This window comes from Oreochromis aureus, linkage group 16 (assembly GCF_013358895.1).
Source record: "Oreochromis aureus strain Israel breed Guangdong linkage group 16, ZZ_aureus, whole genome shotgun sequence".
Classification (NCBI taxonomy): Eukaryota; Metazoa; Chordata; class Actinopteri; order Cichliformes; family Cichlidae; genus Oreochromis; species Oreochromis aureus.
Window position 1 is genome coordinate 29008702 of NC_052957.1, and position 15443 is coordinate 29024144.

Here is a 15443-nt window from a genome sequence, read left to right on the forward strand (position 1 = left end):
GTGTACATCCTCATCATTGAAAGAGTGCCCACTGGCCTGTAGGTGTAAACAGACCAAGGGCGTAGATTTGGTTTTGGCATTGGTGGGGACAGATGATTCAACCACCGAACCCTGTCCTGTTTCTTTTTTTTTCTCCTTTTTGTCTTTGCTTCTTGATAAAAAAAGGAGAAATATACTTGCCTACATATGCTATTCTACATGCTTTTAAACCATTTAAAATTACAATTCATAGTTTTATATGTGAATTATATAATGTTAAATTACTATTAAACAAATGACTGACGTATTTTAGACTTTAGTTTACTTCAGCCATATTCCATATAAATCAGGTATCATACAAAAATAAAAATAGCTTCAAATACAGTCATCACAATAAAAGAATATGACTTAAGGACTTAACGACATTACTTCAGTTATAGTACACAACATCTCTTATACATTAGCACTAAGGGAACACTGAATGACCTTAGGGCTGTTCGATATAACGATATATATCGGATGACGATATAAAAACGTCTATCGTTTCATTTTACGCTATCGTTTGTTTCGTGGTGTCGCAAAATAAACTGTTTACGGCAATATTTTTTTACCGTTTTGATGGTCACTGTAGTGGCTATATTAATTTCTTAAAGCTCTCTCTTTCTCTTATATTTAATATAACCACACTACGGACGGGCAAGCGCCTGTTTTTATGTGTTATCGTTAGCAACAACAACGGTAAAACCATCGCGTGTCCGCGTGTTTATTTTCCATATAAACCTTTCACAATAAAGCTCAAGATCCTGTTGAGACTTTTCAAAATAAACTGAATCATGTGAAAGAGTATGCAGAGTATTTACGGATGAGAAGCAAAAAAGAGCCGTCGGGTGCTAAAAAATAAACCTTAGACTCAAACGTTAGAACAGGCTTTTCCCCGCAGCACGCCGTGTGATAGATACTCACAAAGAAAACGGAGGCCGTTACAACTTATGTCTAAAAATGTATCGTTTCATGCAACGCCCAGCTGGAAACACTTCACGCAAGTCGAGCTGCCCAAGTTTCACAGAATTTACAGAAAATGTTAAATTTCTGTGATTTATATCGTTATCGGGACGATAGATGTCTTATATCGGGATATGAGATTTTGGTCATATCGCACAGCCCTAAATGACCTGGTGGTTTTTGTCCATAAAACTACTCATCTAAGATTACCACAAAGTAAAAGATCTCTCAGCAAAATTATGCAACATTTTAGGCACACTATTGCTCCTATCAAATCAGTGAGCTGGGATTTTTTATTCTAAACATGAACTACTGTTACAGCAACATGACTTGCTGTCATTTTTTTACATGACAAAAACCTGGCATTTGAACATGGGTGTGTAGATTTTTTTTCTATAGCCACTGTACATGTGTTTTATCCTCAGATTAAAATTATTATTATGTGCTTGATGTGCCTCACCTTTGGCCCTGGCTCTTCACATCTGACAGCACTAGGACATATTGCCACCTGATAAAATAACACATTGATTCGTGCCATATAAAAAGTGAGACATGTCAATTTAGATTCTTTGTCAAATATACACTAATGAATCAATTTACATCAGCAGCCTAACAATTGTCATGATAATAAATACTAGTTAATCTATAGCACCAAAATATCAGTCAGTCACCTGTGACCTCGCCTCTTCACCTCTGTCCGAGCTACAACATGGCAGAGCTGCCTCTGTCACCTGATAAATAACAGTGAGACATTCCAAATACATGCAGTCACACATGTGCTTCAAATACAGTAACGAACCACCAAGTCATTATCCAATTTCACCTATGATCTTGTATCACCATTACTCTCTGAGCTTTGTGTTGGTTCTTCTGTCACCTGACAAATAGGACATGCATGACAATAAGAATAAAACGTGCAGCTGCTTCAGTGTTTCTGTCAATTTGTGCAGATCTTGACTCATCAGTAATGTTTGTAGGGTGAGTGCATTTTTAAAACAATTTGTGCAAACTGCACCACAAGGTGGAATATTTGCAAAATCATGACTATCTCATGATATTTTGTCTCAAAAATTAACCCTATGAATATGTCAGTACCATTTTAACGTTAGACATATAATTTTAACAGCCTCTTTAAACTAATATCCTGGCTTGCTCGAGGCTGCCGTTTTCTCTGACAGTTTCAATCAAAATTAGAAATGCTACTCTGGGAGACTGAGATAACTAATAGTCCTGCCTGTTGTGCAGTTAGTTTCCAAAACACGTTATTCATGGTTACATACAATTTTAGACTGATGTGAGCCAAAGCCTAGCATAGCCTGTAACGTTATTATGACGGACACATTTTTTGAATGAACTTGACTTATACTTTCTTATATCCAGATTCTTCCTTTTTGCTGCCATCCTCCTCTCCTCCTTGCAGGTCCTCACAGCGCAGGCTTACCACTGCTAAAACTAAACAGAGCTCCCTGAAAGGCACAGCCAATCACATTGGCCATATTTGTCACATGAGGTAGGACGCCAGTAGAGAACGTAATTTAACTCTTTCTGCATGCTATGTGAATGAGACGTTGACTGATGATTTTTTTCTTTTGTTTTTCTTTACTCGAAGAGAACAAATTATTGGTGGGGACAATTCAATAATTGCTGGATATTGGTGGGGACATGTCCCTTCTGTCCAGGCCAAATCGACGCCCTTGAAACAGACTATGGTGTCCTGACAAGTTAGCTCTTCTGTGTGTCAGAGACTCGGTGTTTAGAAAAAATGCGTCTCAACTGTTTCAATACTCGCTTAGGCAGCGGTTGTCCTTCTCTCCTGGAATGGCTGGAGCTTTCTTTTGGCGCCTTCCCAGCTTTGACAAATGTCCAGCTGGGATAACCACATTTACTACTTACATTTACATGTCCTTCTTGATGCGATGTTCTTCTGCTTCCCTGGCCACTGTGTCTGTGGGGATGGTTTTTGCTCTATGTTGTAGCGTCCTGATGACACCCAGTTTGTGCTCCAGTGGATGATGAGAGCTGAACCTTAAATACTGATCCATATGCGTAGATTTACTGTACACATTATCTTTTAAATGTCTCCCATTACTTATGAAAGTCTCATGCTATGCTACATCCAGATGAACAGAATCAACCTTTTGGCATTTACTTACCTGGATGACTGAGCAAGCAATTAATTAAAAATTAATTAAAAGATAATTAATGACGATGTTTATCAAATGTAAAGTGTAAATTTGATCTTCTTTTCCTGCTGGTTCAGTGAATTTTGAACAGAGAGTGACAAAACCCACAGCATCAGAATCTTTCAGATGTTGGCTTTCAGCCCTGATGGCATGTCTGTGTACGTGCTGTCCAGTGAACGATCCTCACTTTGTGATACATTTTTGTGCGAAATCGGTTTACCTGACCTCGTCTCCATCTCCATTTGCACTGGAAAATATTTTCTGAGGATTATACATATTTAGTAAGAATATGTATAAATATACTAGTTTCTGACATAATCAAAGAGAATAGCTCCTTGTCGAAATAAGGTAGAAAAACAGTAAACTCAAGTCATTGTTAAACCGGACTCAAACAATATATTCTTCCTAGACTACTAAAATTTCAGTGTTTAAATTAAACATAAAGTATGGGAAACAATTCAGTTCACACTGAACAGACAGGACATATTAACTGTACACTCCTATAGCCTTAATTACAAGAGACTGAACAACCATGTTTCAGACCTCCTTCTCTCTTGAGGATGAGGCAACCTGATAAAAACCTTATATAGACTTCTATGATGCGCTGTGTGTGTTTGGGTGATGAAGGTGCTCAGAGACAGACTTTAAGTTTATATATATTTATGAATGGGAGACACAATAGGGGATGTTGTTATGATTGTGGGGTTTTTTGCTTTTGTCTTTCTTTTTTAAACAATTTATAGTGCTTGTATAATTTCTTTAATGATTAAACTTGTCTTTGAAAAAATATGGACGAGTCAAATGTTACCTATCTAACTCTGGACTGGTACACAGAAATTAACAAGTACAGATATATTTTCTTTTTATTATGTTTTCATTATATATTCTAATAATCTGCACTAATTCTACTATACTGTATCTCATCTGGATTCATAAAAACCTCCATGAGCCTATGTACATTTTCATTGCAGCTTTGCTACTTAACTCTGTTCTTTACAGCACAACTGTTTACCCAAAACTTCTGATTGACTTTTCATCTGAAAAACAAGTCACAACATATTCAGCCTGTCTCTTTCAGTTCTTTATATTTTACACTCTAGTTTTATCAGAGTTCCTTCTGTTGGCTGCCATGGCCTATGACAGATATGTGGCTATATGTAAACCTCTGGAATATCAAACTATCATGAGAAAAACCACTGTGGGTATTTTCCTGGTCGTGGCTTGGCTTGTACCTGCTTGTCATGTTGCTGTCCAAGCAATAGCGAGTGCCGAAGCTAAACTGTGTGACTCTAATATAAAAGGAATATTTTGTAATAATGCAGTTTACACTCTTCAGTGTCAAAGATCAAGATTAATTACCATCTTTGGAGTGGTCATTGTATTAGATCTTGCAATGCTTCCTATGCTCTTTATAGTTTTCACATACACAAAAATATTTATAGTTTCTCATCGAAGTTGTAAAGAAATTAGGAAGAAAGCTGCAGAGACTTGTTTACCCCATCTCTTAGTTTTATTAAGTCTCTCTGTGTTTTTTGTGTATGATGTAAGCATAGCTCGTGCAAATCCAGATTTTCCAAAAACCACACGTATAATAATGACATTACAAATAATGCTCTATCAGCCTCTGCTAAATCCATTCATTTATGGGCTTAAAATGAAGGAAATTTCTAAACATCTAAATAAGCTGCTTTCTCAGGCCAACATCATTCCTTGTATTAAAACTTAAAGCTAAGGTGAAGTAATTTTGTAGTTAATCAGTTGTGTGCAGTTATTTTAAACACTTTTGAAATAACCCAGAGTACTAATACTCTGCCTACTTGTTAGTACTGTACATATAGTAGATATTGCCTGCTTTGTGTTTGCCCTATACTGCCTATGGTTTGATGGAAATTATCTCAGTTAATTTCTTTGGTAGTAAACTGTTAAAGGTGAGTGACACACACTTTCAGATTCAACATTAACCTCCATATTTCTGCATCATGCTTGTCCATAAACACCTCGTATAAGATTAACTGAAGACCTGGAGAATTCTTTAGATTTGTAATACAGTGGGGATACCAATCTGCATTCAGTTAAAACAGATGTTGTCATATCTGTCTGTTTCTTTCTGTGCTAACATCAGTTGCATTTCAGTGCAACAGAATTCACAATAAAACGGTTCCCATGTACACACATTCCTAGTGTTATTGTCTGACATCTGTCCAGAGTGGCTCCACAGTATAGTGGCTAATACTTTTGGCTGTTAAGTGAAAGTTCCCTGGTTTGGACATGAAAGATCCCACAAAGAGAAATAAATCTCTGTGGTGTTACATTAGGAAGGGTGCCTGATAAAAATCTACTTGTGAAAAAGTAGCTTTACTGTCAGACAACTCTGTATGGATGAAAAACACATCAAACCATCTTTACTTCAAAACCTTTTTCTAACCTACTTCTTGCTTCTCTTCAATCACAACCTTAATTTTATAACACTGACAGTGTCTAACTGTAATTACATAATTAAATGTCATTTATTATTCTGACATTCATACATTATAAGTCACATGTTACTAAACTTTTCTGTTACTTGTTTGTCCTGTTACAGCACTACAGCAGTTACATATGTAAACACCTGTATGATTTTTGTTATACCTGTGAGGGGGGGAGTTAAAACACAGTAGTGAAAGGTACTGTTATAACATTTCTTGAATATTGAAAACATCCTGGTTCCACAGAAAAGAGGCCGCAGCTCTGGCTCGCATTCAACTTTTAAATATCTTGGGAAAGTTCTCTATTGGGGTAATATCGTACTAAGAAAATAAATGAACAAAAAAGTTTGATGCGCTGACATTACGGGGATTATCCAGAAGCAGCCCACTTCAATTTTGTAGCATGTTCCCACACCATCAAGAGGGTTACGATTTATTATTAAAGAAAAATGAGGCTTTCTGGATATTTATCTAGCAGACTTTGTCACCTAAAGGACTGAATGATGAACTTGTTCTCAATGTAATGTTATGGTTCCTTCATGATATCGATTTTTAGGGAGCGATTTTTACGGATTTTTATCTGCTTGATATGATGTGCTATCTGTATATGCTGTGATGAATTTTTGTATTCTTTGAGTATTAATGGTAATCAAGTAGAATAAAGAATGTATACCGTATGGATAAAAAAACAATCTTACACTTGTGGTCTTTTATAGATTTGAATTGTTTGTAAAATTTTGTAAAATCCCGCCCTGAACCCAATGCTCCAGTCCTCCCCTGGAGCCAAGCCACCAACCATACCCTGCCACAAAAATGGTAAACAGTTGCTGAATTTTAGCTGTTTTTTTGTTCGTTTGTTTGTTTTTTTGCCATTTTCAGGCCAGAGACAGTGTGTTTAAGTTCTATTTTTTTTCTCACCTGTTGTTCATTTAGGTGTGTGTTTTGGCGGTTTGGGGGGGTTGTTGTTTTTCAACCTAGGAAATATTCGAGGTAATTTTTTTAAAACTGCACAATATTACTCCAAAGTCTACACTGCTGGGGCAGCACGGTGCCATAGTAGATACCACTGTTGTCTCACAGCAAGAATGTCCTGAGTCTGACTCCATCATCTGGCCAGGGACTTTCTGTATCTTGATATTTTCAACAGTTCATGCTGCACAAAGTGTTTTTAATTCAAATGCAACTAAAATAAGTACAATGCATAACAATGATGTAATAAAATATAAAAGAGAAGAAATAAAACTATAATGAACAGATGAATAACACATTCATAGGCATTAGCTGGAAGGTATGGCTTTATCTTGGCTTGCTGTCTCAGATGAAAAAAGCCTGACTGAACTACTGCACTCAACTGCCTACACCTACACAGTTTAAAGGAACCATCAAGGTGCACACTGAGGTTTTTAACATTTGTCTTAAAATAAGATGATATAAGGGGCCTAGAACACTGTCAATGTCTTTACAAACAGAATTGCCAAAAATGACAATTTGTCTTTTGTTTTCATTTAATTAAAAAAACATCTAATTGCAGCTCCTTCCGTGGCGGCGTGTACGGCAGCCTCGCTCGCAGTGTTGAATCGACTGGCAGAATGCGGCTTCAAGGTCAGTAAAGAAAAACTGCAGCTGGTCCGACCGGAGGTAACTTTTCTGGGCGGGTGATTGCACACAAATCTGTGGGGTTAATGAACACACAGAGACCAAATTCTCACACATCCCAAACCACGAACGGTGAAAGAATTGCTTTCTTTTCTAGGTTTGACAGGTTACAGCAGACAGTTCATTCCGAACTCACGCAGGTAAACCGCCCCTTTAAGGGACCTGATTAAGAAAGTCGGCGCCGAAACCTGAGGGCTGAGTTGTCTTGGACACCGGCCACAGAGTCCGCGCTCATTTCATTGAAGCAGGATTTGTCGAGGGCCACTGACTTGGCCACGCCAAATTACGATGAACCATTCTACCTGGATGTTTCTGAAACAAATGACATTGTAAATGGTGTACTGTTTCAGAAAAAGGGGGAGTAGAGATGTGCTCATGTATGTTAGCATAAAACTGGGCCCAATAGAAGCAAGACACCCAACATGCACACGACACGCAGCAGGGGTCATAAAAATCATCCAGAAAACAGCACACATAGTAAGGGAACACCCACTGAAAGTGCTCACCACACACAGTGTAGTGGCTTATGTGAACTCACAGGCGTTCACAATGACCCCACTGAAACAACAGAGGTTGAGCAAAGTTCTAGATGCACCTAACCTGACATTCACACATGAAGGGATTAACATGGCAGATTTAATGGGGTCAGGGGAACCACATGATTGCGTGAAGAAAGCCCAGGTTGAAGAGAAAGTGAGAAAGGATCTAAAAGCGGAACCCATAGCAGGAGCAGAGGAGTGGTTCACAGATGGATGCTGCCACAGAGATGAAGAAGGACTTAAAGCAGGGTATGCTGTACACTGTAAAATATAACTTGTTGTTTCAACTTAAAAATATGAGGTAAAGGGCTGCCTTAAAATTTTAAGTTAAGTCAAGAAATAGAGTTTGTTCTTATAACACAACCAATTGTTATCTTAATGAAAAATCACATGTTGTCTAAACTTTCGTCTTAGTTTAGTTGACTGAGATTTGTTAGTCAGTTCAACTCCTTTAATTGTCATTTTTACTTGGGAAAACCCTTTCAGCTAAATTAAAATAATCTATTGTTTAAACTCTTGTCCTAGTTCAGTTGACTTGGGTTTTTTAGTTAATTCAAATACTTTAGTAGTTCTTTTAACTTAGGAATCTATTTTAGCTTAACTAACATAATCTGTTAGCTAAGTTGATTTAAGTTTATTAATTAACTGAGCTCCTTAAGGTAGCTGAGTGAACTTGTAAATCAGTTTCATTTTAATTATCAGAGTTGATTGACTGGATGTAAAGAAAATGTGTATTAAACATCTTAAGTTTTGTTTTGTTTTTTAGCTTTCTAACATCCATTTCAGCAAAACTACCTGTTAGGTTTATCTTAGATCTCAGGTTTAAATATCTACATTCCTTTAAATTAATTTTCTGTTGTTTACAGAAAAAAAATAAAACCCCACAGATTCCATTAAAGTCTATCTGATCATTTCATACAGAAAGTTTGTTTTAAGAACATGACAAGACATTTACTCATGAGCACCCAACATTCACCATTTATTGTGCCATCTTAGTCATCTGAGAAACAGAAAAATCAGTGACGTAGCTCATCAGGCTCACAATCCATCAAAACTCAAAGGTTGCTCCTGTGAAACAATAAATTTGAACTTGGTCTTGAGCCCAGTTTGGGTGAAGATCAAATTCTGACCAATACTCTAGGAGCAGTAGTGATTCTTGTGAAGTAACAACATAAAGTCTGCATTAATGTAATGTATCAACGGGACACTTGCTATTTTAGAAAAGTTATTCTTTACATTTGCAAAATTTTTAAACTTCATTGTGCTCAGTCACACCTGTTAGCATAAAACTTGAAATATTAAAATAGTACAAAACCTTTGATAAGTGACAGTAAAGATCAGTTTATAACAAGTAAGACATCAAACTCTTGTATTTGTCTTCGTTTACAATTGCAACAAATTCCACAGAACCAATATCTCTGAAAATGAGTGCATGCTTCTGAAACATTTGATAAGATGGATATTTCAGAAACATCAGTTTGAGTCTGCTCAATTGCAAAACAAAGGAAAAACTACTTACTTGCATGAGATAAGCATCTGCAAAGTCCACCATTATATTGTTGTTCACATAAGTTTCTTAAACCATGAACAAATGAGTAATTGTCTAATCTGGAATGTAAAGTGTAGTCATTTAGTGAAATACAAAAGTGAGAATGAGAACATGCAAGAATAAAAAAACAAACAGTAAAATAAAAACTGTCCTTAACACCAAGGCAATTGTATGCTGTGAGCATACAATTACAGTTCTGCATGGCTTTCTGCAAGAGTCTGTTTCTTAGACCATGCACTAGTGAGACACACTGCCTTCCACCAATGTTCATTAGGATGTTCTGAATGACTTCAAAGATGTCCTTAAGTTCCTTTGGATAGTCTATGTTGAGGGCAAAAGAAGGCCCATCAGCATGGAAATGGCACTTGAGACATCCTCAGATTAGACAGGATTACTGCCGCCTCAAGGACAACCAACACATCGATGATGTCTTCTTCTTTCACCATCGCAATGCCAACTTTCATCCTCTTAGAAAACGTGTCTTCAATACCTGTCGGCTATAAAAGGGTTCAAAGACAAAAAATAAAAAATAAAAAAATTACACAATTACAATTACACAACATTCTTTGTGCTTAACAATTCATGTCTTTCCAAAGAAGAGCCATACTGATGCTTTGGATGATGGTGATTGGCTTTGGGTAACACTTATTAGTTGTTAAAGTTTTTTCAGAATGAGATATGCACCCCATGTTACAAATCCATTTCTTGCTTTAAACAAAGACCATGTTCATAAATAACTGAGCATGTCTTCAATTGCAGAATTCAAACAAAATTTTCAATTTAAATGGTAAATGGCCTGTATTTGTATAGCGCTTTACTAGTCCCCTAAGGACTCCAAAGTGCTTTACACATTCAGTCATTCACACACATGGGTGGATGACTGAATCGTGGCTGAAGAGTTGACAGTTCGTCTTATAATTGGAAGGTTGCCGGTTCGAGCCCCGGCTCCGACAGTTTCAGTCGTTGTGTCCTTGGGCAAGACACTTCACCTGTTGCCTACTGGTGGTGGTCAGAGGGCCTGGTGGTGCCAGTGTCCGGCAGCCTCGCCTCTGTCAGTGCGCCCCAGGGCGGCTGTGGCTACAATGTAGCTTGCCATCACCAGTGTGTGAATTTAAATCTACTTATGCTAAATATTGGCTGTGCTCTAAACCAAATCTGGCTGAGAATACATGAAATGTGCAAACTGCAGCTACACTACAGGATCAGATTGTGGCTCCATAGACAATGCTTCTTTAATCAGTTTATTGATTAAAGTTTATTTTTCCCCTATATTAACAGCATGAAAAAGAGCATATAGACATGGCTGAACAGGTTGCATAATTGGCACTGAATATCAACATCACCTTTACCCAGCTGCCCAATGACTCTCGGCCAGTAACCTTTAATTGCTTACCCAGTCTACACAGTCTCTTTTCCAGGGTCCAGGACATTTCACCAAAGTATTGCCCCCACAGCTGTAGCAGCCACTGCAGCCCCTTAAATATCCTAATATCTCTGCCATTACAATATACAATGTGAGAAATCAAGCGTAAAGCTGAAGTGAACAGTACAGCAGCGAAATGTCAAAGACCCTGGTGAAGACATGAATAAACACAAGACACTAATAATATCAATGCTAGCTTGCCAGTTAGTTTCTCTGAAACCCAGACCAAATCCAGTGTCAAAGATCTTGTAATAATACATTTGGTGAGGAAAAAGTACACATGTTATCATGTGGCATCTATTGTTTCATAGATGCCACATGTTTCATTTAAAATCCACTGTGGTGCTGTCATTATTAAATTTACTTAAAGAAACAATGCTAACCTTCACAGTCTTGAAAGTGTGTGAGGGATCTTCCTTTAGAAAATGAGGTCCTCTGTCCTCTTCCTTTGTGTAGAGCTCTGGTCAAAGAAGTCAAAAAGAAAACAAAAACACTTTTTAAACAGTGTTTATGAAGCATGTAGACAGCTCCAAATTCACAGCTTTTTGATACATAATTCCATCAATATATGATTATCATTGGAGATTTTGAATCAGGCTTATCAGGACATTCAAGTAGAATATGATATCCAACCTACCACCAATATACATAGATTCTGTAAAAGTTTCCACACTAAATGTCCAGTTGTGAAATATGATCACAGACTTTACTTATCAGCTTTCTTTCAATGAGTTCATCAGTTGAACTGGATAACCTAAAACTTAAACAAAGGATTAGATTTCGCAGTTGAACACTTACATCATCTCCGAAGCATCTTATGAGCCTAGTTAGCCCTCCTATGCCGCTCTTGATTTTGTACAGCTCCACGAACCTCTCCATAATGGTCAAGCACAGCAAAAGGAACCCTTTCAGGTCAACAGATGTAAGACAGGCAAATTCTGCTTCAACCTGAGCAACAGAGGAAGAGGGTGGAGAGTACAGGCAGAATAAAAAAAAAAGATTCTTTGAGACCCAAATTTAAGCAAACAGTCATCTGAGGCCCATTAGAGAAAACACAAACACACAATACCAAACAAACAAAAAGATGCACTTTACCTGCCGTTCAGCAAACAAGGAAGTTCAGAGAACAATAAGCTCCGTCTTGAAATCTTTTAAAGTAGAATGATTGTGAAAATGACTTATGTGATGTAAAACTTTAGTAAACGTGCGATTAAAAGATCACTGAGTAAAAGGACAAGTAACAATTTCCTTATTCCTCAGATGTTTACCTTGATGAGCAATACTGTTTTAGTCCAACTGCCTCATTAAAGTTACACAACAGGCTTTTTACATTAAAGCCAGCAAGTCCATTACATACTCCCTTTTAGATCTGAAATACTGTGCACATTCTGTGTATATGTAGTGGACAGCAATTTACCCAAAAGAGTGCAAAGTTTGCAAGTCCACCTCATTTAAATGACAAAGTCAGATGTGATCATCTAGACCTGTGAAAATAAATTAATGACAAACTTGCAGTTATGGATGTTATTACAACCACAAGAACCTAAACAGTCTGCTCCATTGCTTTTGTTAATGAATCATTTGTTGGTAACACGTCTGAATATTTAGTTTATGCCACCTGCATCGATCATCAATAGTGCCATATTACTTCTTAAGAAGTACCCTGACACTACAATCTTTATATCATTTGTTCTACAGAGCTATTAAGTTACAATATAATCTGTGGTGTTTCCAGTATGACAAAATGCACAAATTGTAACTTACCATTTGACTCCACTGACAAAAATATATCCCCAGCATCAAGTTTGGCTTCACAGACCTAAAATGAGTAAAATAAAAATATATGTTATAATTATATTGTTTTCGCCATTTATTCATGTTTGCTAATTTTCTGACATATAAACAATGTTAGTTTTGTTACAATACAGAGAATGCAGTTTAATTAAAAGGTAAATTATGCAAAAAAAAAAAAAAAAAAAAAAACTTCTGCAGTATACCATGCCAAAAATCAGTGTCTCTGATGCCAATTATTTTATCACTACAGCTCTTTTAGTATGGAAACTCACACAATCTAGTCATACTAGTCACAAGAGTTCAAAATAAGTCAAAATAGTGAGCTGTTGTTAAGCATAAAGCATTTCAGGGTAACAAATAACTGCACAATAGAATTAAAGCAAAAATAAACACACTGGAGGACTATCTGATAAAACTAATATAATGCTGGTTTGTAGACCATATTTTGTCTCAGTCCTCAGTGCACTCTTGCAGCTTAGCATGCAGCAGTTAATAACAACTTAAGTGATTACATAGGGGTAAACAGATGACAACAAGCATCGGAGTCCTGCCAAAAAGTTCTTTTGAACCCAGTCAGTTATTGGAAATATTGCCAAAATGAACTTCCACCAAAATACAACAGCCTGTGAACTTGAAAGAAATTTACAAGTACAGAGACAATATGAAATAAGCTTTATTAATTAGCTGAGTTAGCTTGCTAATATCGCAACAGTGGTTGAGTGCACAACCTTAAAGCTAGCGGCACAATACTTGTGATTTGGTCAGTGCCACATTAAACCCATAAAAAGGCCATGTGTCAGTTTATTAGGTAGAGTTTGGTCATGACACACAAGCTGGACCTTGTCGGCTAAAGTTACATTAGCTAAAGCAAACATTTCGGTAAAAGAGAAAACACACATCATGCCATAGATTCAAAACATGTTCCAACTTTTGTAGCTCTCTTTCCTTATAGTTATAACCAATGTTACTCACCTTGAAAGCATATTCCAAAGAAGGCGATTAGAAAACGTCCAAGTAAAGTGAGCATGTCGTTAACCGCCAATTCCCCATGATGCACCTCGGTAGCAGTCACGTGAGGCAGTTTTGAATCCTGCTGTGCTCAACTTACCCACATTGTCAAGTTCACATAAGTTGCTGATTTAGCTGGACATGAGTTTTCAAGTTAGCTTTTTTTGGTGTAATTGGGACGTTTTTAACTTGTAATTCTATGTTATAACAACAACTTCAGTCATCTATCGTCAAACTGATATAGAATAATATGTTGAAATAACAAACATCTAGAATTACATTTTACAGTGTAGTTCGCAGAGTAGGACAGGAGTATCAGGTAATAGAGGCAGGAAGGATTGAGGGACAGCAGTCAGCCCAGAGAGCTGAAGTGATAGCCCTGATCCGAGCACTGCGGTTGGCCAAGAACCTGAAAGTGAACATTTACACTGACTCAGCATATGCGTTTGGAGCCGCACAGGTGGAGCTGGCTCAGTGGAAGAGAGCTGGATACAGAACTGCAACCAACGCACCGATCTGCCACAAGAAGGAAATGGAGGAACTGGAGAAGGCCCTAGAGGATCCAGATGAGGTGAGTATTGTAAAATGCAAAGGACATTCACAGGGAGACAATCCGGTGGCAAGAGGAAACCGGACAGCGGATGAAGCTGCAAAAAAGGCCGCAGGCTACAAAGGACAGAGACAAATGGTGCAGGTAACGGCAGAAGAAGAGGGGAGCACCAACACCTTGGAGGAGGTCAGACAGGCTCAGAAGGAAGCATCCCCAGAGGAAAGGGGTGTGGCAGGCTAGAGGAGCCTGGCAGGAGGAAGGCCTGTGGAGGAGCCGGACGGGCGTCCAGTTTTGACGACTAAAATGGCAAAGCAGAAGGTAAGCGAAGCTCACGGACTGGGCCACGTGGGTATAAAACAAATGGAGAAAAACTTGTGTCGATGGTGGCACCCGGAATTAAGGAACATGGTACAGGAGAAGGCCAGAACATGTCTAATCTGTGGAGCACACAATCCCAAACCAGCAGTGAAACCAGAGCCGGGTAAGTTTTTGATCCCTGAGAGACCAGGAGAGGAGATTGTTATTGATTTCACTGACATGATTGAGACAGGCCCGGTGGTGTGAGGTATTTGTTGGTGTGTGTTGGCCTTGACCGGCTGGCCGAGGCTTGGCCAACCCGGAAGGAAGACATAAAGAGTGTAATAAAGTGTTTGATTAACCATTACATTCCGCGACACGGGTTTCCCCGAAGGATTAGATCAGATAATGGCACACACTTTAAAAACCAGGATCTGCAAGAAGTAGAGAGAATGTTGGGAGTGCAGCATAAATTTGGGACAGTGTATCATCCCCAGTCTCAGGGAAAAGTAGAAAGAATGAATCTGAACTTAAAAATAAGATGGCTAAAATATGCGCACAAACAGGGTTAAGTTGGGTAGCTGCACTCCCCATTGCTTTGATGACCATACGATGTTCTGTGAATCAGTCAACAGGCTTTACCCGTCACGAGCTGCTGACCGGAGACAGTTTCCAGCCCCTTGGACAGTGGTCTCGGTGAGCAGCCCCAGAAAAGGAACAGGTCTCATGCTGAATATTTTAACGAGTTGAAAGCCCTTGTGTCCAGTTTCACAAAACAGGTGACGTGTGAGAACCCCAAAGAGAAAGGAGAGGTCCCTGATGCCAAGGCGGTGTGGCTAAAGGTCATCAAACGCAAGTGGAAGGAACCCAGGTGGACAGGTCCATACGAGGTGACAGGGCGGACGGCTACAGCGGTCCAGCTGAAAGGGAAAGGCGACACCTGGTTCCATTGGACGCAGTGTGTGCAGCAGGCGAGAGCCTAGTGGACGAGGACCCGG

The 15443-nt window shown here is 38.4% G+C and overlaps 1 protein-coding gene across 1 annotated transcript; it reads left to right on the forward strand.

The window, feature by feature from the left end:
• The first annotated feature begins 4116 nt into the window (after positions 1–4116).
• On the forward strand, positions 4117–14388 carry LOC116334473 (olfactory receptor 4Q2-like). The gene is made up of 2 exons (XM_039599792.1): positions 4117–4700; positions 13887–14388. The coding sequence occupies exons 1-2, from the start codon at positions 4117–4119 to the stop codon at positions 14386–14388; spliced, it is 1086 nt and encodes a 361-aa protein (XP_039455726.1).
• Positions 14389–15443: the final 1055 nt, after the last annotated feature.